Genomic DNA, 27,447 nt, shown 5'->3' on the forward strand with positions numbered 1-27,447 from the left:
CAGGCAGAATCCTTGTAGCCTGGGGCTTGGTTTTGGGATTAAGCCTTTCCCACCCGTTTTGATGTGGGGTGGTACAATCCAATCATGCCTCAGAGAAGTGACTTTGTATTAGAGACTTCCCTATTTTGTATATTGGATTAAAGGTTTGGATTTCTACACTATAAAATAGGGGCAGAACGGGAGCTTGCCCTCTTGGTTCCTGGGATGATTAGCATGAGAGAGCAGAGAGCAGAAAGAGGCCATGTGGCCAGGAGAAGCAGCCAAGATGGCGGAGTGCTGAGTGAGATGCCAGTTTGTGTAGTGTTTGTATCTGGGATAAGGAAGGAGATGGGGAACTAAGGAGAATAACGCTGGTGAGCAAGAAAAACCTTTGATTCTAGGAAACTCGGATAAGTCAGTGGCTTTGTGAGCACTGAATGTGAGTGGGTTTTGGAGCCTGTTGGGCAGATAAAATATATTATGCTCACTTTGTTAAAGACGGCGCTGTCCACGAGGAGGCCGTTGCCCAGGTGATATTAATGTGTGTCTTTGTGGGCAGTTAGAATCCTTGTAGCCTGGGGCTTGGTTTTGGGATTAAGCCTTTCCCACACTTTTTGATGTGGGGCGGTGCAATCCAATCATGCCTCAGAGAAGTGACTTTGTATTAGAGACTTCCCTGTTTTGTATATTGGATTAAGAGTTTGGATTTCTACACTATAAAATGGGGACGAAGCGGGAACTTGGGCTCTTGGTTCCTGAGATTATCATTAGAGGAGAGAGTAGAGCCAGCAGCAGAAGGAGGCCACGTGGAGTAGGCCAGAAGAAGCAGCCAAGATGGTGGAGTGTTGAGTGAGAGGCCAGTTTGTGCAGTTTGACGCTGGAGAAGGAAGGAGATGGGGAACTGAGGAGAATAAGGCTGGTGAGCTAGAAATCTTTGATTCTAGGAAACTCGGATAAGTCAGTGGCTTTGTGAGCACTGAATGTGAGTGGGTTTCAGAGCCCAGTGTGTGTTTTTACTTGCCCGCCGGGTGCAAGCTAGAATTAAAGACTATGGCCCACCAGTTTGTGGCTCCGTTGTTTCTTTACCGACTGTCCGAATCCAATGTGAACCTGCATGGGCCAGGAGGCTGCTGTGATAGTGGCCCTGGCCGTGCCTCCTGGCTTTACAGAGCCCAGTGTGTGTTTTTACTTGCCCGCCGGGTGCAAGCTAGGATTAAAGACTATGGCCCACCAGTTTGTGGCTCCGTTGTTTCTTTACCGACTGTCCGAATCCAATGTGAACCTGCATGGGCCAGGCGGCTGCTGCAATGGTAGCCCTGGCCCTGGCTACTGGCTTTACACCGCCATCTTAGCTGCTTCTCCTGGCCTACTCCATGTGGCCTCTTTCTGCTCTCTGCTCTGTTCTCTCCTCTAATGATAATCTCAGGAACCAAGAGCGTAAACTCCTGTTCTGCCCCCATTTTATAGTGTAGATCCATAACCTTTAATCCAATATACAAAATAGGGAAGTCTCTACTACAAAGTCACTTCTCTGAGGCATGATTGGATTGTACTGCCCCACATCAAAAAGGGTGGGAAAGGCTTAATCCCAAAACCAAGCCCCAGGCTACAACGATCCTGCCTGCCCCCAACACACATTAATATCACCTGGGCAAAGGCCTCCACGTGAGCAGCATTATCTTTAACAAAGTGAGCATAATACATTTCATCTGCCCAACACTGGGGCACCCCCATCAGCTGTTTTAGACATCTGATATTAGCTATGTAAAGCAAAATCTGTCTCCTATTCAGATACTCGGCATCCTGTTGAACCATTCGTTGTGCCTAGTGAATAAGTTATTCTTGTTGAAAGAAAAAACGTATGCTCTGAAAGAATATGGCCTCTCTAGGGATCATTAAATTAAATAGAAGAGTTCATACCCTCTCCAATGATATTAATGCATTTCTCTTTTCCTGCAATGCAAAGAATGCATGGTGTTGGGCAGATAAAATGTATTATGCTCACTTTGTTAAAGATGACATGAGGAGGCCGTTGCCCAGGTGATATTAATGTGTGTTGGGGTGGGCTATAGGCAGGCAGAATCCTTGTAGCCTGGAGCTTGGTTTTGCGATTAAGCCTTTCCTACCCTTTTTGATGTAGGGCGGTACAATCCAATCATGCCTCAGAGAAGTGACTTTGTATTAGAGACTTCCCTATTTTGTATATTGGATTAAAGGTTTGGATTTCTACACTATAAAATAGGGGCAGAATAGGAGCTTGCGCTCTTGGTTCCTGGGATGATTAGCATGAGAGAGCAGAGAGAGTAGAGCCAGCAGCGGAAGGAGGCCACGTGGAGGAGGCCAGGAAAAGCAGCCAAGATGGCGGAGTGCTGAGTGAGATGCCAGTTTGTACAGTTTGTATCTGGGATAAAGAAGGAGATGGGGCCTGACCTGTGGTGGCGCAGTGGATAAAGCCTCGACCTGAATGCTGAAGTTGCCAGTTTGAAACCCTGGGCTTGCCTGGTCAAGGCACATATGGGAGTTGATGCTTCCAGCTCCTCCCCCCCTTCTCTCTCTCTGTCTCCTCTCTCTGTCTCTCCCTCTCCTCTCTAAAAAAATGAATAAATAAAAAAAATTTAAAAAAAAAAAAAAAGAAGGAGATGGGGAACTGAGGAGAATAAGGCTGGTGAGCTAGAAACCTTTGATCCTAGGAAACTCGGATAAGTCAGTGGCTTTGTGAGCACTGAATGTGAGTGGGTTTTGGAGCCCAGTGTGTATTTTTACTTGTCCGCCAGGTGCAAGCTAGGATTAAAGACTATGGCCCACCAGTTTGTGGCTCCATTGTTTCTTTACCGACTGTCCGAATCCAATGCGAACCTGCATGGGCCAGAAGGCTGCTGTGATGGTGGCCCTGGCCCTGGATACTGGCTTTACACATGGCATATAAAAGCAAAGGAGATTTAGGGGTAATCCATGTTTTTCTTTTTTTAAAGTTTATTCAATTGTAAGAAATAATACAAAGAGATCCCTGTACCTTTTGCCTAATTCACCCAGTGGTACATCTTGCAAAACTTAAGTACAATATATCACAACCAGGATATTGACATTGATATACTCAGTACACAGAACATTTCTTCCTTTCTGATTTGAATGCCTTTTATTTCCTTTTCTTGATGTATTGAGCTGGCTACAACTCTAACATAATCTCTAACTCTAAATTTAATCTGGCAATTTGTTTAATAGGACTGGTGAGAGCAGACATCCTTTCTTCACGATTTTAGGGGAAAGCACTCAGTCTTTATTAAACCAGTAAGTAATTACAACCATTATGGAAGAAAGTATGGTGGTTCCTCAAAAAACTGAAAATAGAACTACCTTATGACCCAGCAATCCCTCTACTGGGTATATATCCCAAAAACTCAGAAACATTGATACGTAAAGACACAGGCAGCCCCATGTTTATTGCAGCATTGTTCACAGTGGCCAGGACATGGAAACAACCAAAAAGCCCATCAATAGATGACTGGATAAAGAAGATGTGGCACATATACACTATGGAATACTACTCAGCCATAAGAAATGATGACATCGGAACATTTACAGCAAAATGGTGGGATCTTGATGACATGATACGAAGCGAAATAAGTAAATCAGAAAAAAACAGGAACTGTATTATTCCATACGTAGGTGGGACATAATAGTGAAACTAAGAGACATTGATAAGAGTGTGGTGGTTACGGGGGGGAGGGGGGAATGGGAGAAGGAAAGGGGGTGGGGAGGGGCACAAAGAAAACAAGATAGAAGGTGACAGAGGACAATCTGACTTTGGGTGGTGGGTATGTAACATAATTGAACGACAAGATAACCTGGACTTGTTATCTTTGAATATATGTATCCTGATTTATTGATGTCACCTCATTAAAAAAATAAAATTATTAAAAAACAACAACAACAAAAAAAAAACCAGTAAGTATTAAATATATGGGGTTTTTTTCTTTCCAAGTGAGAGGACAGGAAACACTGTGACAGATTTCCACATGTGCCCTGACTGGGATCCACCTGCAACCCTCGCCTTGGACTGATGTTCAAATCAATCGAGCAATTTTTAGTGCCTGAGGCTGACTCACTGGGACCAGCCAAGCCATCATCAGCACCAGGGCCAATGCTCGAACCAATCAAGCCACTGGCTGCGGGAGGGGAAGAGGCAGAGAAGGAGGAGAGGGTGGAGGAAAGAAGCAAATGGCCACTTCTCTTGTGTGTCCTGACAGAAAATTAAACTAAGGACATCCATACATTAAGCAGACGCTCTATCCACTAACAGCCAACCAGCCAGAGCCAAAATAATATTAATTGTAGATTTTTTTTTTTCGCATATACTATTTATCAAGTTGAGAAAGTACTCTTCTATTCCTATTTTTCTAAAAAGTTCTTATCAAAGCGTCGACCCGGAAATGCTGAGGTCGCCGGTTCGAAACCCTGGGCTTGCCTGGTCAAGGCACATATGGGAGTTGATGCTTCCAGCTCCTCCTCCCTTCTCTCTCTCTGTCTCTCTCTTCTCTAAAAATGAATAAATAAAATAAAAGTTCTTATCAAGAATTAATGTTTAATTTTTCAAATGCTTTTTCTGCACTGAAGGTTATGTTCATGTGATTTTAGCCTATTAATATGGCGGATAATATTAATTTTCAAATACTGAACCGGCCTGCATCCCTGAAATAAATCTCATTTGGACATGGTGTATGATTGCTTTCATATTTTGCTAAATTCTATTTGTTAATATTCAGTTAAGAATTTGTATGTTTCCTTGCTAGCTGGTGATATTGAGCATCTTTTCAGGTGCTAACTTATAGATCTTTTTTGGAGAAATGTCTTAAGACCCCTTAAACTGGATATTTGTCTTATTGTAGTCTTTTTATACTCTAGCTACAAATTCCTAATTAGATATAATTTGCACAACAAAAAATCCCTTTATTCTGTGAGTTGTCTTTTCTTTTTCCTGATGGTGTCCTTTGACCACAAGAATTTTTATTTTGATGACATCCAGCTTATTTTTGTTGTTGTCACTGTGCTTCTGGTGTTATAGCGATGAAACCATTGCCTAATCCAAGCTCATGAATATTTACGTCTATGCTTTCTTCTAAAAGTTGTATAATTTCACCTCTTACATTTAGGAATTTGATTCATTGAGTTCATTTTATTTATTGATTTTTCAGAGAAAGGGGAAGAGGGAGAGAAAGAAAGACATCAGTTTGTTGTTTAACTTATTTATGCATCCATTGGTTGACTCCTGTGTGTGCCCTGACCGGGGATGGAACCCACAACCTTGGTGTATCAGGACAATGCTCTAACCAACTGACCTACTCAGCCAGGGCCTGATGTCCCCTTTAGAATGTAAGCTTCATAAGAGGAAGAACTTTGTTTTACTATTGGGTTTCCATCGCTCAGAACAGTGTCCAGACTCAGAGCAGACCCAAGGCTAGCGCCTCAATGCTACTCGCCTTCCTGAGCAGCTTTTTTTAGTAGTCGGGTTTTAGGCTCAGCTGCAAGAAAACTCAAAAATAACACATGACTTCAGTAAAAGAGATATTCATTTCTCTTTCATACACAACTAGTCTAGGGAAGGCAGTTCTTCAATCACTAGTGACTAGGCTCCTCTTGTCTTGCTAATACCATCCTTAGTGGCCACTTCATTGTCCAAGATATTGCTTGCATTCCCAATAAATCTCATATCCACATTCCCGTCAAAAGGAGAAGGCAGAGAGGGGACATGTTCTCTTCTGCCACTCAGCCATGTCAAGCTATGAGCTATAGCAGGGGTCGGGAACTTTTTGGCTGAGAGAGCCATGAATGCCACATATTTTAAAATGTAATTCTGTGAGAGCCATACAATGACCTGTGTATGTTACACATTATTCAATAAAAATTTTTGTTGTCCCAAAGGACGGCTGTGATTGGCTCCAGCCACCTGCAACCATGAACATGAGCGGTAAAAAATGAATGGATTGTAATACATAAGAATGTTTTATATTTTTAACTTTTTTTTATTATTAAAGATTTGTCTGCAAGCCAGATGCAGCCATCAAAAGAGTCACATGTGGCTCGCGAGCCATAGGTTCCCAACCCCTGAGCTATATAGGAAATGTGCTCCTCATTGCAGATAGTCACAGGTCCAGCTAAAAACCAAGGATTCCGTCATTATTGTGGACAGTAGTAGATACCGGAGCAGTCAGTAATGTCTGTCTGCTACTCTAGGCTCTGTTGTGTTCCTCTTGTTTCTGTCCCTCTTTACATGCTTCGCTCTTCCAGTCAAGGCCTCAGAGACAAAAGGGATAGAGGGGGGAAGTGTAGCACTTGAATACAGAGGTACAACTCTTTTTTTTTTTTTTTTTTTCATTTTTTCTGAAGCTGGAAACAGGGAGAGACAGTCAGACAGACTCCCGCATGCACCCGACCGGGATCCACCCGGCACGCCCACCATGGGGCGACGCTCTGCCCACCAGGGGGCGATGCTCTGCCCATCCTGGGCGTCGCCATGTTGCGACCAGAGCCACTCTAGCGCCTGGGGCAGAGGCCACAGAGCCATCCCCAGCGCCCGGGCCATCTTTGCTCCAATGGAGCCTTGGCTGTGGGAGGGGAAGAGAGAGACAGAGAGGAAAGCGCGGCGGAGGGGTGGAGAAGCAAATGGGCGCTTCTCCTGTGTGCCCTGGCCGGAATCGAACCCGGGTCCTCCGCACGCTAGGCCGACGCTCTACCGCTGAGCCAACTGGCCAGGGCCAGAGGTACAACTCTTCATCATACCTTTTGCTTCTTCGTTCTTGAAACAGCCATCCTCCAAAAGTACTCGAATGTGATGTATGAGCAAAGAAGGAAGAAGGATTAGGAGACCGGTTTCTCAGGGTCATTGTGAAAGCTGATTAAATACTTACCAAGGGCTTTGAGATCTTGGCTTCCTATTCTATGTTCAAAGTCTTACCATGAAATGAGGACATAAGTCAATGGGCTTTTCTTAACTGGCAACCAGGGAAAGAGTCTTATTCAGAAGGAACAAGTATGGAGAAATTGGAGAATCACTTTGATAGGTGATCAAAATGACTATCACCAACAAAGGGCTTCATAGATGGACTCAGTGTACCTGTGTCTGCCTCTGCCTATAGATGTGACATCCTAGCGACACAGCTGTGGACATATACCAGAATATAATCATGAGGAAACATCAGGCAAACCTAAAATGAGAAATGAGGAACATTCTGTTAAACAAAAGTCGGCAAGATTGTCAGTTTCAACAAAGACAAAGACTGAAGAATTATTCTAGATCAAAGGAGACTAAGGAGATTGGACCAAAAAGTCAAGGACATGATTCTAGAGAGGATCTTATACAGGAAAGGAAAAAGAACACAAGGACAACGTTGAATCAAGGAAACAAAATTAAATATGGTTGGTGGTTTCAATTACTGATGCATAGCTGTATTTTCTGAGATTGATAACTAAACTATGATTGTGTAGGAGAATGTATTTATTCTTCAGAAACACGCACTCGGGTATTTATGGTAAAAGGTATGATATAAGCAACTTACTTTCAAATGGTTCATAAAAAATAGAGAGCAAGCAAACAAACAATAAAGCAAATGGTAAAATGCTAACAGCCAACAAGTGATTCTGGTCAAAGGGTATTCAAGCGTTCTTTGTACACGTCCTGCAATGCTTCTGTATGTTTGAAATCCGACACCCTCCCCTACGGAGCAAAAAAGGACAGTAACATTCAGATGATTTTATTCCTGCACTTGTCTGATAAACTATTCTAGATGCTGTATTTGACACTGTGCCAATGTTCTTTAAGCTTTCAATAAGGAGGGAAAGAAATGACCAGTTAACATTTATTAAGGCCTTCATGAAAACCAGTATACCAGGCTAGCCTTCAGGACAAGTCCGTCAGAGAAACCAAAGGCAGGCCAGGCTTTTTTCTGTTTATCAAATGTACCTAGGAGCCTAAAAGATACCATCTGACTGAGGCTATGTAATTGGGACAATCACCAATGGACTTTTTCCGTACGGGCGTACCAAATTAGCCTGTGGCTCTCTGCAAGGATCCCATTTCTCAGGCAGCATGGAATCCAGGGGGCTGGCATTCTGACAAACCATTAAAGCCACAGCAGTGGAAATGATGAGCGCTTGAACTTGAACTGTACTTGCTATGGCTTTGGATCTGCCCACAGAAAAGAAAGCAAGTATGTTACCCCACACCTACACTGACTTCTTCCGTTCTTGGTGTCCAGTAGTACTGACTGCACCGATACAAATTCAGACACACTCTGGGAAAAGCTTCCTGTTTTGTTTTCCTGAGGAAAAAGAACCTAATCTATGAGATTCTGTGTATACACAAAAGACACTCTCTTGCCCTGGCTGGCCAGCTCAGCTGGTTTGTGTTGTCCCCATACGCCAAGGTTGCCGGTTTGATCCCATCAATACACATATGAGAATCAACCAATGAATACATGAAAAACTGGAATAACAAATCGAAGTTTCTAACTGTCCTCCTTCATCTCTCTGAAATCAATAATATTTTTTAAAAATATTTTTACAGACACTCTCTTGGCCCTGGCTGGTTGGTTCAGTGAATAGAGCATCAGTCCAGTGTGTGGATGTCCCAGGTTGGATCCCCGATCAGGGCACACAGGAGAAGCAACCATCTGCTTCTCTTCCCCTCACTCTCCCCTTCTCTTTCTCTTCCCCTCCCACATCCAGTGGCTCAATTGGTTTGAGCATCAGCCTGGCACTGAAGGTAGCTCGGTTGATTCAAGCATCGGCCCCAGATGGGCAGTTGCTGGGTGGATCCTGGTCAGGGCACATGCAGAAACCCACTATCTCCCCTCCTCTCACTTAAAAAAAAAAAAATAGACATTCTCTCCACCCTCAGCCTGACAGAGCCAACCAAATTAGAAACTTGCTGCCTCACACATAAGCTCAGTTGCTAAAGTTTCCCCTAGCAAACTCTTGAGTGGGCAGAAAATTTTAATAACAAACCTGAACTATAAATTCAGACACATAATCTATCCATTTCTGAGACTTTGGTCTATTTAGATGTGACAATGGGAAACTAAAAGTAACATGTAGTCCTAGCAAAGGCTCAGACTAGGAAGTTGACTCAGCGTCTCGAGGCTGAGGATAAAGATTATCTCTCGGTCAGGATCGCTACTTGTAACTTCTTGTTTACCTAGATAAGGCCCTGTATTTGCCTAAATGAACTCTTCAAAACAGTCACAAGTTTCTAGGGGTAAAAAGCAATCCGCTTATTGCCATTTCAGTTTCTAGCTACAAACCTATAAAAAATTACATACATACAGCATTGTATTCTAAGGTCATTATATCCTAAAACAGAGTTTGCCAAACCTACTAATAACCAAAATTTCCCAGGAAGCTTTCCTTAAATGCAAATTTCCTAAGCCCCACACAAGGTATCTTGAATCAAAATCTGGATCTTCCTGGCTGGTTGGCTCAGTGGTAGAGCGTCAGCCTGGCATGCAGAAGTCCCGGGTTCGATTCCCGGCCAGGGCACACAGGAGAAGTGCCCATCTGCTTCTCCACCCCCCCCCCCCTCCTTCCTCTCTGTCTCTCTCTTCCCCTCGCGCAGCAGAGGCTCCATTGGAGCAAAGATGGCCGGGGCGCTGGGGATGGCTCCTTGGCCTCTGCCCCAGGCGCTAGAGTGGCTCTGGTCGCAACAGAGCGACGCCCCAGAGGGGCAGAGCATCGCCCCCTGGTGGGCAGAGCGTCGCCCCCTGGTGGGCGTGCCGGGTGGATCCCGGTGGGGCACATGCGGGAGTCTGTCTGACTGTCTCTCCCCGTTTCCAGCTTAAGAAAAAAAATAAAATCTGGATCTTGGCCAACGGTTGTCTCTGCAGAATCCAGGTCACACTTGCCAAAACAAGTTTGCACAGCAAGTAGTATACTACAGAAAGACACCTGGCAAGGCAGGACTGCTCACAACCACAGTCAAGAGGCTAGCCTTCAAAATGGTCTGAACAAAACTCCTACTCCGATGCAGCTACCAGGAAACAGCCCGCTAAGGAAGTTGGCATTCTGGAGCCCAGGCCGTCGGCAGGTTACGAACAAGATAGGTTCTGCGGGTTTTTGCTTAAGTTGAATTTGTATGTAAGTTGGAACAGGGACATTAACCTATTAAATGCAACTTAGATGTTTGTCTTAACATATGGGACTGTGTTAGAGAGTCAGGGTTTGATTCTGCTGCTGGAGTCAGTTTTTGAAGGAGGCATCAGGTAGGTTTGTACAGAGCTTTGCTTTTTCTCATCATAAATGGCCCTGTGGCATCTCCGGCCTTCGGTAACTGTACAGTCAACTCTGGTGAACCTCTGTGTCAGGATCTCGCTCCTCTAACTGTGCATCCCTGCTTCAATAAGACAGAAAGCATCATCTGAATCTTTTGTACAAAATTTTTGGTTCTGGAGTTTCTAGGTTCCCGTTTTCTTCCCTAAATGCTGTCATCTGCTGCTCTAGTTCCACAAGGTCTTCACTGGTTAGTTCTTTGCCATGGGAGTTGAGTAAATCTACGATATCCTTTTCACTGAACTTGATTAATAGCCCTTATGGTGCTCCATTTGTATTATAAATACAAGTTGTAATGCAAATCTGATGTTTGTAACTCAGATACTTACTCTATAACATTCAGGTTTGGCTTAAAAACTAGAGCAAGCTCTGCCGGCTGGCCGGATAGAGTGTTGGCCCCCAGCATATGGATGTCCTGGGTTTGATTCCCAGTCAGGGCACACAGGAGAAGTGACCATTTGCTTCTACCTCTGTCCTTCCCACTCCATTCTCTTCCTCTTGCCCTCTCCTAGCCGGTGGCTCGATTGGTTCAAACACCAGCCTCAGGCTTTGAAGATAGCTCACTGGTCCAAGCGTCAGCTTCAGGTGCTAAAAATAGCTCGGCTGATTCAAGCATCAGCCCCAGACATGGGTTGCCAGGTGGATCATGGTAGGGGCACATGTGGGAATCTGTCTATCTCACCTCCTCTCAATTAAAACAAACAAAAATAGAGCAAAACCAACAACTGGGATCTGAATGGTCCTTAGGAAAAAGACCTAGCCCAGAAGAGCATCAGCACCAGCCATGGACTCACAACTACTTACCCAAAGAAGCCAGACAAAGACTAGACATACATCCCAATCTTTTTTTCTTTTTTCTTTTTTTAGGTGAGGAGGGAAGACAGTGAGAGTCACCTTCTTGGTCAGTCGTACCAGCTGTAGGTAGAAACCTCAAGCCTTTAGGTCAGCTCCTGCAATCCACTAATTTTCAGGAAAAGGTACAACCTTTTCTTTATTTTTAATTTTTATTGATTGATTTTAGCGAGAGAGGGAGGGAGAGAGAGAAAGAGAGTTATTAGGCCAGGGCTCGGCACGACCTTTTGTGAGTCCTGACCCACAGGAAAAGGACACTCCAGGATCCCAGTGTGCCTCACTGAAGATATTCAGGCGCTGCCGCTGCCCCGCATGACGCCAAGCTGACTTTCAGGAGGAGGAAGACGACACCATGCTCAGAGCCCGGCCCAGGCCTCCTCGCTCTGGAGGCAGGATCAGTGCACCGAAAAGGATGATAAACAGCGAGTTCGCCCTGTTCAGGAGAAGACTAACATGGGGGAGGGAGAAGAACCCACTGGGAAGCCCAGGTTACGGTTTTACTCTGTGCTGTGGGCAGCGGTTCTTTTCTGTGCTCACTTCACTGAGGAAGGGATTTTTCCAAGCACCGTATGCACAAGGCAGTGACACAGCTGCCGAATCCTTCTGAACAAAAGCATTTCACTGACAAACATGGCCACTTCCCTGGAATCACCTCGTCCTCTGGCGCCTGGAAAATCTACAAACTGCAACCGAAACCAGGTGAGAACAGGTCTACAAGGGACACATGGGCACTTCTTTCCCTTCTGGCAAGATGCCGAAGGCAGACCTGAGATTAGTTTGTCATGTAGAAAATGAGAGGGTGCCGTATTTACTAAAGACCTGAGTTCATAAAAGTAAGCTTCTTCCTGAAGCCTGTGGGTTTGAGTTGGAAACTGGAAACTACCTCAGGATCCATCAATAAGGAAATGATTATGTGTACTGGCACAGACCCAAAATGCTGTCTTTTTCACATCTACTTTTTCCTTTAACTAATTAAAGATACCAAAAACCTAAAAGGAAAAAATAGTAGCAATACCATATAGTTGTTGAATAAAGTCTCATGTTAATACTTCTACATTTTTAGATTTTTCACATATACTTACATGTATGTACATATCTACATAACCATGAAATTTACTTGATTGTAAACAGTATTTTAGCCCTGGCCGGTTGGCTCAGTGTTAGAGTGTCAGTCTGGCGTGCAGGAGTCCCGGGTTCGATTCCTGGCCAGGGCACACAGGAGAAGCACCCATCTGCTTCTCCACCCCTCCCCCTCTCCTTCCTCTCTGTCTCTCTTCCCCTCCCGCAGCCAAGGCTCCATTGGAGCAAAGTTGGCCCTGGCGCTGAGGATGGCTCTTTGGCCTATGCCTCAGGTGCTAGAGTGGCTCTGGTTGCAACAGAGCAACGCCCCCCCCACCATGGGCAGAGCATCGCCCCCTGGTGGGCGTGCCAGGTGGATCCCGGTCGGGCGCATGCGGGAGTCTGTCTAACTGCCTCCCCGTTTCCAACTTCAGAAAAATACAATAAATAAATAAATAAATAAATAAATAAACAAACAGTATCTTAATCTAAATCCTGGGATAACCATTCTCACTCTTTCCCTTCTTTTGAAATAGTAACTTCTAAAAATAGATTTTGGTGTATAAAGGTGTATGTGGGTTTACTTTGATACAATGAAAGCATCTTTGAGAAAATGTTTTTAACTCTGGAACCTTTACTTTGAATAAAGTCCCCTATGAGTCTGATTATCAGCAAGTGGCAAACTGCTGGCTCATGACACTGTCTGCCATAACATCACTGTAACAATAACCTTGGATGACAGTGGTGGTTTGTTTTTTGTTCTGACCTTCTCTTCATCCCTGGGCCCCAGCCACTTACTTACTCTTCATGGGCCACTCATATGAGCAGTTGCTTACCTGTCCTCCCAGAGCCTTCACGCATACAAAGGTGCTATAGATATTTCCTTTAAAAAAAGACAGCAGCAAACAATACCGACATGAACAAACCAAGGTGCACAACAATGTGTTATCTTGGAAACCATTCCCTGTCATACATAGAGCTTGCATGCTCACACAGCAGTACATGCCACTTTGTGTTTGAATCAGGCTTGATGCATCAGTCCCCTTTCGTGGGACATCTATGTGATTTCCAATCTTTTGCTTCAATGCGTAATCACTTGCATATCACCTTGTACACGTGCAAATGTATCTATAGGAAAAATTTCTAGACATGAAAATGCTCAAAGGCTGTAAGTAATTCTGTACTGCCAAATCGTCCTCCCCAGAGGTCATAACAGGTTTCACTCCTGCTTGCAAAGTGAAATAGTTTAGGTTTTGCATTGAGCTGAATATGGACCAGTGGCAATGGCTAACCTTCCGGATGCTTCCCTGAAAGTCCTTTTATAGCCCGGTGGTAATAACAAATGACATTCTGAAGAATCCCCCTGTGCCATGAAAAGCTGGCTAATTTTACTGTTGCCATTAGAAAGATTTCTGAGCATTTAAGACCGAAGTAAAAGGGGAGCTGGGCAGAGAGAAACTGTGGTTAGGCGATCCTTGCTGACACGCACATGCTGTGAAATCCTTTCCCCACGTCAGCACAAAAGGCTCGACATCTGCCACTTACCACACAAAGTATTGTGCATGTGAAAAATCAACCAGCTGTGCGCTGTTTATTATTTTAAATAACAAAAGCTCTCCACGTGTTAGGTTTCCCGAAGTCTAGAACAAGAGAAGTTTACTGGCCCTGGCCGGTTGGCTCAGCGGTAGAGCGTCGGCCTGGCGTGCGGGGGACCCGGGTTCGATTCCCGGCCAGGGCACATAGGAGAAGCGCCCATTTGCTTCTCCACCCCCCACCCCCTCCTTCCTCTCTGTCTCTCTTCCCCTCCTGCAGCCAAGGCTCCATTGGAGCAAAGATGGCCCGGGCGCTGGGGATGGCTCCTTGGCCTCTGCCCCAGGCGCTAGAGTGGCTCTGGTCGCGGCAGAGCAATGCCCCTGGTGGGCAGAGCGTCACCCCTGGTGGGCGTGCCGGGTGGATCCCGGTCCGGCGCATGCGGGAGTCTGTCTACTGTCTCTCCCCGTTTCCAGCTTCAGAAAAATACAAAAAGAAAAAAAAAAAGAGAAGTTTACTGAATAAGGGCAGGGTCAGGGAGAAGGTCATGCGGAGGGCACGCCGAGGGGGGAGGCTGGAGAGACCGCGGACACGGCTCCTCCCTCTAACACACAGGGAAGAAGGGAGAAAAAAGGGAACACGTCTTTAACTAAACAAGCGAACAAGTTTATTTTCACAGTTCACAATACAAATGAAAACGGCTTTCCCTGTCCCGCTGCGCCCCTCCAAAACTATTCTCTGACAGGAAGAGGGTGCGAGTCCTCCATGTCATGCTGCTAAAGAACACCCCGAGTCCCAACCACGACCTCCTGGTGAAGCAGAACGAGAAACGTTAAAGTGAAAGAGGCGGCCCTCTCTCCTTATCTGTCCGGTCGAGTCATTCCCGGCCGAGTGGGCACCATCATGGGACGGGCGGGTGGTCTCATCATTGGGGGCCCAGGCATCATTGGCATGTGCCCGCCCATAGGTGGCCTCATTCCAGGAGCTGCAGGACAAAAGAAAAAAAGGAAAAAAGGAGACTCAGAAAATACTACTTACGAGAGAGCTTGATGGGACTTCAATTAAAGACAAAAAAGTAGCCCCCCCCTGCAAAATGCTGGAAAAAAGACATACTTGACAAAAGAATGCAACAAATTCATCACATCTTTAAAATACTTAGACATTCTCAAACAAAAAACAAAGAGGTCAACACAAGAACCGTACGGGCATCATAAGGTAAGGCTAGGAGGGGAGACTAGGAACAGACTGCTTCCGACACCACCAGGGCACTAGCTCCCTAGACGACCTTTTCCTCACTCTGGGAAATCCACAGCTAAGTCCCATGGTACTCAGTCAGCTCTCTCGATCAGTTCTATCCACCATGTAACCAGGAGCTATATCGTGGATGGACACAGGCACAGAGGACAATCTTACCACTAAGCGTTTGTTCGGAGCTGTAGGAAAGGTGAGCAGGAGGCCCATGCTGAGAACCTGTCAGTAACCATACTTAGCTCAAGTCAAAAAAAATAATAGGCAATCATGTGATTTATAACAATTAGACACACACAAAAATCTGTTTTGCGGATGCATTTTATGAACTATTAATGAATTCTTTAAAGTTTCAGATCAATATACCAGCCAAATAAATGAGCCAGGGAAGGGAGGGCAAGCAGAGAGGTGGAGGCTGGGGAGGAACACAGGCAGAATCGTGGAATTGATAATGTTCTATATCCTCAGCTGGGTGGTGGGTTCACGGGTATTCATTTTATTATTATGCCTCATAATTTTCATGCTATGTATCTCCTTTTTAAATATCAAATTTTACCTTACTTATTTTTAACTAAATCATTTTGATTAAAGGTTTACTATAAATGGTTCAAGAAAAAACTATATTCAAAGCTGAATACAGCCTTACCACAAAAAGCAAAACACAAGTATATGCAAAACCACAAAATCCAACAGGTACAGGATTTTTAAAAAGATTAATTTCAACAGGAACAAAGAATACTACTAAACTACTAAATACCTCATTTAAAAACCCCACCATAACATAACCAGTATTCAGCATTTCTTAGAGGAAACTGATCTAGACCAAACAGTGTAAACGAGGCATCCTGAAAACTTGTTTGCTTTGGTCTCCATAGTGCATGTAATTGCAATTAGTTGCCGATATTGGCAATAAGTCTAATTACTAACAAGTCCAAAACCCTTCTACAACTTATAGAATTGTCCAAACACACACAAGAATAGGGGGGGAAGAGTATAGTGAACATCCATGTACCCATCATCCAGCATCAGCAATTCTCCACCCATGGCCGATTTGTCACCCCTACCCACTCTCAGCCATGCTCAGCCCCAACTACTAAGTCATTTTAATACAAATCCCATACCGTATTATTTTATCCTGCTAAAAATAACAACAACAACAAAATACTCAGGGGAACTGGCAACACCAACCTGCATTCTCAAATGTCAACCATAGGCTGAAGCGGAGTTCTAGAAGCCTTCTTTAAATGAGTCATGCATTCACACTTTACCACAACTAACCCCTCTAGAAGTCTGAACTTGTGACTGACTTCAGAATGAAAAAGAAGCCATCTAAGTCACTTTGATTGTGTTTTGGGTTCAAAGCCAGTAAGGCAAAAACTCTTTTTATCTATATTCTCCCATCCCTTGAAATGATAACCACAGTAAGCAAACAGAATGCCTCTGGCTGGGAAGCTTCTCTAATACCTTCATACCCTGCCTTAACAGTTGAATTACACACTTCTTGCATAGCCGTATTTATTCTAATTTCATCATTTATTTTGCAAACCAATAAACTGAGTATATAAAAGAACTTTTTCTATGAAAACTAAGTTGATATTCAGCAAGACTCAGGCAAATCATCCTCCAAAAGGGTTGACATATTTGGCAGGTGAGACAATCATAAAAGACTGGAACTAGCCTGACCAGGCGGTGGCGCAGTGAATAGAGCATCAGACTGGGATGCAGAGGACCCAGGTTCGAGACCCCGAGGTCACCAGCTTGAGCGCAGCTCATCTGGCTTGAGCAAAAAGCTCACCAGCTTGAACCCAAGGTCTCTGGCTTGAGCAAGGGGTTACTCAGTCAGCTGAAGGCCCGCGGTCAAGGCACATATGAGAAAGCAATCAATGAATAGCTAAGGTGTCACAACAAAAAACTGATGATTGATGCTTCTCATCTCTCTCTCTGTTCCTGTCTGTCTGTCCCTATCTATCACTCTCTCTGACTCTCCCTCTGTCCCTTTAAAAAAAATAAAAATAAATAAAAGACTGGAACTAGATTGCTTTAGGAGGTCTCTAACCACTTCACAGAAAATGAAACTCAAGTTGGTAAAGGAATGCATTATGGGCAGGGCTTACTGACTTATGTAAGAATATATAGTGTTCAGTGGACTTACTCTCAAAACAAAGGCCCTGACCATGTATTAGAAAAATTTCCTAATTAATGTACATTTGTTTTTGTTAAAGTAAGTATTTGAGATCTAGTTATTTTCCCCTTCCTAACAAAAGGCCTTCATCATCTACTAATTTGGCCCAGCTATCCTCCAAGATTAAAAACCAGCCAGCAGGAGGGAAACTCTGCTCCAAATCAAAACCAAGAAAAACAGCAGCACGAGCACATCCCTCTCCCCTCTCTCTGCCCAGTGGGACAAGCTCATCTCCCTTTCCTTTCATCCTAAGTGGCCAAAAGTCAGTGACACGGAAAACAGGAGGGAGGGAGAAGAAGAGAAAAAGAGGCCGCCTTATCCTGCTTTTAGTAGTACAATGTTGTTGCAGAGCATCCAATTACACTGACAGACCAAATATTTATCAGTACAGATTCGCCAAACTTAATTTGTTGCAATAACACATTTAGATGGCTAATTAAGAATTCCATTTAAATGGAAAGCTAAAACACAATGGAGCATTCTAGAAGGAGATTCCAACTTACCAGGTCCCACTGGCATCATCCCAGGAGGAGGAGGGCCCATCATTGGCATCATGGGAGGGCCCCCCATATGGGGTGCTGGCATCATACCAGGGCGAGGAGGACCAGCTGAAATAAAGAACGGGGCTTGAGGTTCGGATATGCTATGTACTAACATTTCGTCTTCTCAAGGAAACTAACAGGGCCTCATGATCTGGTCCAAATCCTATAACAATAAACTTCTTATGGTCTTTTTGATACCAGTAGATCCACAAAAATCAGCATGCCACAAAACTTTAGTTACTTTATGACAAAAAAGCAAGAACAAGCCTATCAAACAGAAGTAAGTATAAAATGAAGTCAGATTCCCCAGGTTAAAGAAAAAATACCAAAATTTTAATGTTTTAAAAGGGGGGGTGTCTCATACCTTCTATAGAGTTCCTCATAAAAAGCTGATCACCTTAAGCCACAAGTACCTAATTCAGATCTTTTTTTTTTTTAATCAAAAACTAGGTTTAATCTGACTGTCTCTCCCCGTTTCTAGCTTCAGAAAAATACAAAAAAAAAAAAACACAAAAAAACTAGGTTTAAAAGATTCTTTGAAAATACAAAAAGGTAATGCAAAGACATTCCTGATGTATCATTTCCAATAGGAACAATCTGAAATAACTTAAATGTCTACCAATAAGAAAACAGGGAGGTTAATTATGGTACACTCACAACACAGACAACTACTCTACTATTAAAACAACAGAGAGCCAGCCTGTTGAGACAGGAGAGAAAGGTGACCTAAGAGGTGCTGTGAGCTGAGGCCTGGCCACATCCCAGGATGGGGGAGCCCAGGCAGGGTTCGGGGGGCTATTTGTGGTACACCTACATGCAACTATTACAGAGACCTTCCTAACTTAGGTGTGCTTATACCCGTGATCACTTAACACAACTAAGGAGAGGTCTCTAAGTTCAATTTCAATCTGAAATCTTCCAGAAGAGCCAAAGAATGTACAGTTACTCAATCTCCTCTTGTCTGTCATGCAGGAACAACACACCTTCCCAGAGAGGAGAGACCTTTGATCCACTCCACTTCCACAATTCTTGTCCTCTGCAATGTGTGCTTGCACGTGTTAGGTGGGTTAGAAAATACAAAGACTGAGACGTTTATCAGCTACTTCAAGCCTCCGCTGTTGCAGCCATAGCAGAAAATAATTTAATGTACTCGGCAATACTCTTAAAATATTATCTCATCCGATCACATGTACATTCATCACATGTACATTCTGAGCTTTCCACGGAGTCGTCTCAGACCCACAGGGCATGCCACAAATGCAATGCGAAGGTAATCAAAGATACTTTCAGAAATAACACCACTAAAGTTGTTTTTTGTTACTATCTATGTATTCATTCAATGAGGATTTGAAAGCCCACAATGAGATAATCTAACAAGATAAAAAGTATGAACTGCCCAATTTACACCCCTTAAGATAAAAACTTGATAAACTCACGAAGACTGGGCGGAGGCGGGATCATGGCCCCCGCCGGAGGAGGAGCGGAGAAGGGAGTAGGTGGTATCTTCCCTTGCTGAAACGCTGCGGCTTTAAAGAAAATGAGAAAAAAAACAACATACGGTCAGTAAGAATTCAACACCCCACTTACTAAAATAACTATTATCTTTTAATCTTTAATGGTCCCAATTGTTTCATTCTAAAAAGCGATAATCTATGCCTGACCAGGCAGTGGCGCAGTAGATAGGGCGTTGGACTACGATGCCGAGGACCCAGGTTTGAGACCCCGAGGTCGCCAGCTTGAGCGCGGGCTCATCTGGTTTGAGCAAAGCTCACCAGCTTGGACCCTAGGTCACTGGCTCGAGCAAGGGGTTACTCGGTCTGCTGAAGGCCCGCGGTCAAGGCACATATGAGAAAGCAATCAATGAACAACTAAGGTGTCGCAACGAAAAACTGATGATTGATGCTTCTCATCTCTCCATTCCTGTCTGTCTGTCCCTGTCTATCTCTCTCTCTGACTCACTCTATGTCTCTGTAAAAAAAAAATAATAAAATAAAATAATTTTTAAAAAGTGATAATCTAAGATTACTGTATGTATGCCCTCTACAGTTTTAAAATCAACTTTACTATTCACCAGCTAAAACTGCAATTAAGCCTGACCAGGCTGTGGTGTTGTGGATAAAGTGTCAGACTGAAACACTGAGGTTCCAAGTTTGAAACCCCAAGATCGCTGGCTTGAGACAGGGCTCATCTGGCTTGAGTGTGAGCTCACTAGCTTGAGCGTGGGGTCACCAGCTTGAGCATGGGATCACAGACATGACTCCATGGTGGCTGGCTTGAAGCTCAAGGTCACTAGCTTGAGCCCAAAGGTTGATGGCTTGAGCAAGGGGATCACTGGCTCAGCTGAAGCGCCTCCCCCCCCCCCCCTCCGGTCAAGGTACATATGAGAAAACAATCAATGAGCAACTAAGGCGCTGCAACTCTGAGTTGATGCTTCTCATCTCTCTCCCTGTCTGTCCCTGTCCTATCCCCCTCTCCCTCCTTCTTCCTCTTCCTCTCAAAAAATAAAATAAAAATTGCAGTTAATTGGTTTATTAATTTGGGGTTTTTTTTTCTGTATTTTTTTTTTTTTTTTTCTCTGAAGTTGGAAACGGGGAGAGACAGTCAGACAGACTCCCGCATGCGCCCGACCGAGATCCACCCGGCACGCCCACCAGGGGCGATGCTCTGCCCACCAGGGGGTGATGCTCTGCCCCTCCGGGGCGTTGCTCTGCCGCGACCAGAGCCACTCTAGCGCCTGGGGCAGAGGCCAAGGAGCCATCCCCAGCGCCCAGGCCATCTTTGCTCCAATGGAGCCTTGGCTGCGGGAGAGGAAGAGAGAGATAGAGAGGAAGGAGGGGGGCGGGGTGGAGAAGCAAATAGGCGCTTCTCCTATGTGCCCTGGCCGGGAATCGAACTCGGGTCCCCCGCACGCCAGGCCGACGCTCTACCGGCCAGGGCCAATGCTAACTTTTAATACCAAGAAATGTCTCATGTATTTTCCAGTAGAGAAAAGATTACATTATAATTTATTTTTTTGCCCTGGCCCGTTGGCTCAGTGGTAGAGCGTCGGCCTGGCGTGCAGAAGTCCTGGGTTCGACTCCCGGCCAGGGCACACAGGAGAAGCGCCTATCTGCTTCTCCACCTCTCCCCCTCTCCTTCCTCTCTGTCTCTCTCTTCCCCTCCCGCAGTGAGGCTCCATTGGAGCAAAGAGGCCCGGGCGCTGGGGACGGCTCCTTGGCCTCTGCCCCAGGCGCTGGAGTGGCTCTGGTCGCAACAGAGAGATACCCCGGAGGGGCAGAGCATCGCCCCCTGGTGGGCGTGCCAGGTGGATCCTGGTCGGGTGCATGTGGGAGTCTGTCTGACTGTCTCTCCCCGTTCCCAGCTCCAGAAAAACACAAAAATAAATAAATAAATAAATAAAATAATTTATTTTTTCATATAAAGTGGGACAATGTCTAAGATTTGCTCCTTTATAATCTAGGAAGGATAAAGGGAGTAAATGATGGTATTTGGGGGCTCTCCCATCGGGTCACTGTCCCATGGGGACAGTGCTTGAAGACACGCCAGGGGTGCTGCTGAGCCCCCTACAATGCACAGGACGGCCCCACAGCAAAGAGTCATGCAGCCCTTGCGTCCTAAGTGCGAGGTTTGAGAACCTTGGTAGAAATGAAACAAGACTGCTATAGCTGAGTGCTGGGGAACAGGAAGTCAGGGAGGGGACGACGGGGGAGCAGCAGCCACTTATTAAACTTGTCTAACTCTGAAATTTTCCTTAACAGTTTTTGCTTTAAAGAAGAAAAAGCACCAAAAAAAAAAAAAAGAAAAGAAAAAGCACGCCGGGCTAGAGCATCAACCTGAAACGCTGAGGTTGTGGGTTCAAAACCCTGGGATTGGCCGGTCAAGGCACATGCAAGCAAGCAATGAACAAACAAAATGAAGCAACTGTGAGTTGATACTTTTCGCTCCCTCTTCACCAGCTCTCTCCTCTCTGCAAAAATCAATAAAATCATAAAAAATATCACCCTACAATCAAAGCCCATATTTACCAGCCAGTTCTGAGTTTAATGAATAATTAAGAAAAATCATGTTTCTAAATGACCAGGATGATCTAGGCAGAAATGCAACATCTCCTTCAATCAGTGCCTTGGACCCAACTAGCCTCAACAACAAAATGGTCCTAATTAAACAAAGAGATCATGGCATGTAAGACAGAGGTCCAAACACAGCCAGATTATTCTGTCACATCAGCTCCTCTCTGACTGGTTATCTTTGTCAGGACTACAAAGAACAAGAAACTCAGAAGTCCAAACTCTTTAAAGGAAACTACAAACCCACTCCCTACCTTTTCCTATTATAAACAGGGAAAACAGTTCTAAAAACTGTGGATCACTATGAAGGAGGTTTTATATAAATCTGCTATAAAATCTGGTCCACATCAATAATGAAATATTAGGCTGGCCCTGGCCGGTTGGCTCAGCGGTAGAGCGTCAGCCTAGCGTGCGGAGGACCCGGGTTCGATTCCCGGCCAGGGCACACAGGAGAAGCGCCCATTTGCTTCTCCACCCCCCCTCCTTCCTCTCTGTCTCTCTCTTCCCCTCCCGCAGCCAAGGCTCCATTGGAGCAAAGATGGCCCGGACGCTGGGGATGGCTCCTTGGCCTCTGCCTCAGGCGCTAGAGTGGCTCTGGTCGCAACATGGCGACGCCCAGGATGGGCAGAGCTTCGCCCCTGGTGGGCGTGCAGTGTGGATCCCGGTCGGGCGCATGCGGGAGTCTGTCTGTCTCTCCCTGTTTCCAGCTTCAAAAAAATGAAAAAGAAAAAACAAGAAAAAAAAAAAAAGAAATATTAGGCAACAACTCATTCTTCTCTGCCTCACTTCCCAGTCTAATACCCGATTGCTCTAATCTCAATAACTAATATTAACGTGTTCCTATAACCCTGGGAAACCAACGACCTTCCACTTCTTTCAACGCATCAGAATGCTCCTTTTTATCATTCAAAATGAGTTGCTGCTGAGAAAAACAACAGACAAGGACAAGGAGAAAGAATGGGGCCATTCTACCACATCAGAACAGGAGGCTGGCCGTACTTGTTTTGTCGATCAGACTCTGAGCCTGCTCTTCCATCCATTTCTGATAGTAGTCCTTCACGTTCTCTTTGTGTTTCCTGCCGCTGCAGTGCGTCTTTCTCACCGATGGCTGGAAAATGAAAAGGTCACATCAGTCACAGAAACAAATTTCCAAAAGTAGATAATTTATAAAGCCTTACTTTTATGTAGAGGTGGCCTGGCTACCATTAACTGTAGCTAATGCATCACTTATAAACCTTATCCAATAATCTACCATGGTAATTCATCCACTGTTTATTATCTAAACCCGGGGTCAGCAAGCTGTGGGTCAGCCATCTGATTTTGTAAAAAAGGGACTGGAACACAGCCACATTCATTTGTTTAGGTAGTGTCCATTCTTCTCTCTACAACAAGAGCTGAGTAATTGCAATGAAGACCATGTGCTTCACAAACCTAAGAATTATAATCTGGCACTAGAGAAAAAGCTTGCAAACTCCTGATCCATTTCAATATCCTTTTTTAGGTTAGTTTATGGCAAAAAATAATAACTTACATACATCTAAATAACACTGTTTATGAGAATACATCCTTTCAAATGACCATGGGTCTAGAATAAGGACGCTATGTGATCACATACAGACCTGTCTCTAGCCCACTAATCCTTCTGTTCTTTCTGTAACAGCATTATTGGGGTAAAACTGACATACTATACTCCATACATTTAGTCTTTAGTTTTCTCACGTTAATGTTTATTTAATAGCTACTACAGGCCAGACACTACGATGTGTACTTTACAAGCAGTATCTCAGTCTTCATAAAAATCACATGTGCATATTAAATGAAACACGAATCACTGATACATGAAATATGAATTAATCTCAAAAACCAGGCACGCCCTGGCCGGTTGGCTCAGTGGTAGAGCGACGGCCTGGCGTGCGGAAGTCCCAGGTTCGATTCCCGGCCAGGGCACAGAGGAGAGGCGCCCATCTGCTTCTCCACCCCTCCCCCTCTCCTTCCTCTCTGTCTCTCTTTTCCACTCCCGCAGCTGAGGCTCCATTGGAGCAAAAGATGGCCCGGGCGCTGGGGATGGCTCCTTGGCCTCCGCCCCGGGCACTAGAGTGGCTCTGGTCACGACAGAGCGACGCCCCGGATGGGCAGAGCATCGCCCCCAGTGGGCGAGCCGGGTGGATCCCGGTCGGGCGCATGCAGGAGTCTGTCTGACTGCCTCCCCGTTTCCAGCTTCAGAAAAATACAAAAAAACAAACAAACAAACAAACAAAAAAACCAGGCACAAGCTAAGCAAAAACCAGGGACAAGCACAGTGTATATATATATACTATAAGATTCCGTTCAGATGAAGTTTCAAAATTATTAACACTGATCCTTAGTAAAAACCAGATCAGCCAGAGCAAGAGGTGTACGGACTTCCTGCAAAGGAAAACAAGGGAACTTTCTGAGGTGATGGAAATGCTCTATGTCTTGGTATATACCTTAAGCTGTAATCTAATCATCTGACAAATCATCAAACTATACTTGAAATTTTTAAATTTAATTGAACATAAATTATAGTTCAAAAACTGATTTTTTAAAATTGCAAGGTTAGTATCTTCTATTCACACTTAAAGACTTGTCTCAAAACACATAGCTGGCAAGTGGCATATCCAGGCCTGAAATCCCGATCTCACTGAGATGGCGTCTAACCACCTCCTGCTACTATATTCTCTCTCTGAACGACTGCCTCAGTGACAGAAGATATGACCAATGTCGTGTGAGCGATCCACATTTCAAAATATTGTCTCCATCTCCCACGCCACTGCTTACACTATACCTATAAAATGCTGCCTCAGGCATAAGAACAAGTAAAAGTTCCAAAGTTAAGCACTGAATGTTTTATACATTTCAAAGTCCACCATAGGGAACCGCTTCAATCACCATGGAAATTTCATACTATCTCCACAGGCTACCATCTTAGAACAACAGTATTATTACAAGGGTTCCTGATGATTCTAGCTTTCAATTTTCTGAATTCTGGCATTAGCAAGATGGTAGGTATATGAAAATATACTGCTGAAAAAGGGTAGAAAGGCATAGTCCCTTCACTAACAATTTCAGAAAATTAAGACCCTCCAAATGATGAGGAAATTAGGGAGAAAAATAAAACAAGAAGATTGGTGATCTGCGGGTAAGCTACTACCAATCCAAACTTATTGAAAGATGTCTCCTCCAGGATATACCTAACAACATTCGGAACCACCCTACTTCCACATTCCACAATTCTATGTATTAATGCTGAATGACACATGATCATATGTTATAAAGAATTCTAAATGAAGTGACAATAGAGAAATCACTGGCTAAGTTCTTTCAGTTACTATTCAAGACATGATCACCAAAAAGTTCTCATTTAACCAGGTTTCTGCAAAGGCAGAAAGGTATAGCACTGCACTTCTCAAGGTGTGGCTCATAGCACAGACACCTAAGGGTGTCTTAGAGCCAACTTTTAGGAGGGGGTGGTTTGCAAGGTCAAAGTATGTTCATAATAATACTAAGACATTACTTTCCTTTTTTGCTACATTGATACTGGCACTGTAGTTGTCAAACTCTTGGCCCCTACGGACAACGGCAACCCAAAATGTTAGCGATCACTGTATTTTTCAATAAGATGCACTCAGTGTGTGTGGGGGGGGGGCGGCAGCACAATTTCACTCAGACTGTCCTTTATGAAACAATAAAATCACTACATTCATTAAAACTCAACTCTTGAACTCATGTCTTTTAATATTCTGGGTGACAAAATGGGAAAAATGTACAAAAGCACTCTAGTGCATGCCAAATTATTCTATTTCACAGAAAAGCAGGCATACAATTGTTCAAGTTGAGAGCTCTACCAGCTGCCTCTTTGATGAAATGTCATTTTTATTTGACAGAAAGACTAACCCTGGCCAGTTTGCTCAGTGGTAGAGCATTGACCTGGTGTGTGCATGTCTAGGTTTGAGTCTCAGTCAGGGCACAGAGAAGCGCCCATCCGCTTCTCCTCCTCTGCCCCTCTCGCTTTTCTCTCTCACTTTAGCTCTTTCTCTCTCTTCCCTCTCCGCAGCCAAGGCTCAATTGGAGTGAGTTGACCCCAGGCACTGAGGATGGCTCCTGGTCAGGAGCAAGCAGGAGTCTGTCTGCCTCCCGTCCCCTCAAGAAGAAAAAAAAAGACTGCCTAGGTCTAAACAACTTACTGGTTTTGTGACATCAGTCAGTTATTTATCCACACTCTGCCTCAATAACCTCCTCTGTAAAATGGAGACAATACTCACCTCAAAGGATTATCATGAACATTAAATGCGATAATACATGTAAAGCATTTAGAACACTACCTGACATAGTAACGTGCGATCTAAGATTCCGTTATTGTTAAGTAGTTTTTAATCAAATTAAAGTACTCAGTTTCAAAGGTAGGCATTATTTTTACAGTTCAGCCAATCAAACATTGTGAGTGCCAAGGCACAATCAAATATTTGAGCGTTAGGACACTTTCCTGTACCTTTTTCTTGTCACGTAGTTTCTTTTCGTCTTCAAACTTGCTAATGCTTTATTATGTTTGGTCTCCACTGAAAACACCGACTGCTGAAAGGCTAGTAACTTAAATTCTGAAGACAGTTACAGGAAGCGTAGAAAAGTAAACATCTCAAATTATTTTCTCCTAGTAGTAGCCCTTAAACCTCATCAGGACGAAACCATAATGTATTATTACATATACAGTTTTTTGAAACTGAAAAAGATACACTACTTACAGAGTCATGGGTGAGGTATGTATCGCAGTAGTCACAATAAAATCTGGAAAGCGGCGGGAGGGAGAGAAAAAGAGACGACAACCAGTTAATAAATGCCCATCCACCAAACTGCTGTTCACTGAAAGTGAAAAGTAAAGTAAAAGACCTAGTCACGATTTGCATACGTCAAACAAAGCGCCCTGACCTAAACCAGGCTTTTCGCTGCCCTCCGCGGAGTCATCTCCACACGCTAAAAGGGGGGTATCTCTACCCCCGGTTTCCCTCTCTTCCCCTCTCGCCTCCCTAGAGGCTACGACGCGCTCTGCGCTCCCCCACAGGGCCACAATTAGGGACTCTGACGGCGAACACCCTCAAACTCAGGTTCCCACTCACTTGGGCATGTTGTTCGCAAACCGTTGGCCACCCCGTACCGCGCAGCCGGAAATGACGCACACAGTAAAGCGCCGACGCCGCGGAATTGAGGTCTCAAACGCGACTTCAGAAATCCTCCCCCCCGTCAACCAATCAGTGTGCCAAGCGACGCTGCGCCGGGTTCCCTGCGTCTGTGGCCGAGAGTGGGCGGGGCGGGGGCGGGGGCGGGAGCAGGGCTCTCTTGGGTGGGCGGGGCTTCCCTCCCTCACCCTCACCTATAAGGCGATAGGACTAAGGGTTCCTACGAGGTTCAATCCACGCGCATTTATTTAATCTTGGTTCCTAGTGCTTCTGGAAACGTGTTCATTCTCTCGGCAGCTATCTAAAGATTACCAGCTATGTGCCAGGTGCTGCTATAAATACTGAGAAGACAGCAGTGGACAAAAGACAAAAATAAATAAAAATTTAAAAAAAGATCTTTGTCCTCCCGGAGTTGACGGTCAAGCTAGGGAAGACAGGATAATAAAGTTAGTATGTAGTAGGTTAGGTGGAGCCAAGTT

General features: G+C 44.6%; 1 protein-coding gene across 1 annotated transcript; it reads right to left on the reverse strand.

Moving 5' to 3' along the window:
* Window positions 1-14,381: 14,381 nt before the first annotated feature.
* SNRPC (small nuclear ribonucleoprotein polypeptide C) lies at window positions 14,382-27,055 on the reverse strand. Its single transcript, XM_066361441.1, has 6 exons — window positions 26,909-27,055; window positions 26,537-26,579; window positions 22,776-22,884; window positions 19,146-19,235; window positions 17,671-17,775; window positions 14,382-14,722 (listed from the first exon to the last, which is right to left on the reverse strand). Exons 1-6 carry the CDS (start codon window positions 26,914-26,916, stop codon window positions 14,598-14,600), a joined length of 480 nt encoding a protein of 159 aa, XP_066217538.1. The 5' UTR covers window positions 26,917-27,055; the 3' UTR covers window positions 14,382-14,597.
* Window positions 27,056-27,447: the final 392 nt, after the last annotated feature.

The sequence above is a fragment of the Saccopteryx leptura genome, chromosome 1, assembly GCF_036850995.1.
Source record: "Saccopteryx leptura isolate mSacLep1 chromosome 1, mSacLep1_pri_phased_curated, whole genome shotgun sequence".
In the NCBI taxonomy this organism is placed as follows: Eukaryota; Metazoa; Chordata; class Mammalia; order Chiroptera; family Emballonuridae; genus Saccopteryx; species Saccopteryx leptura.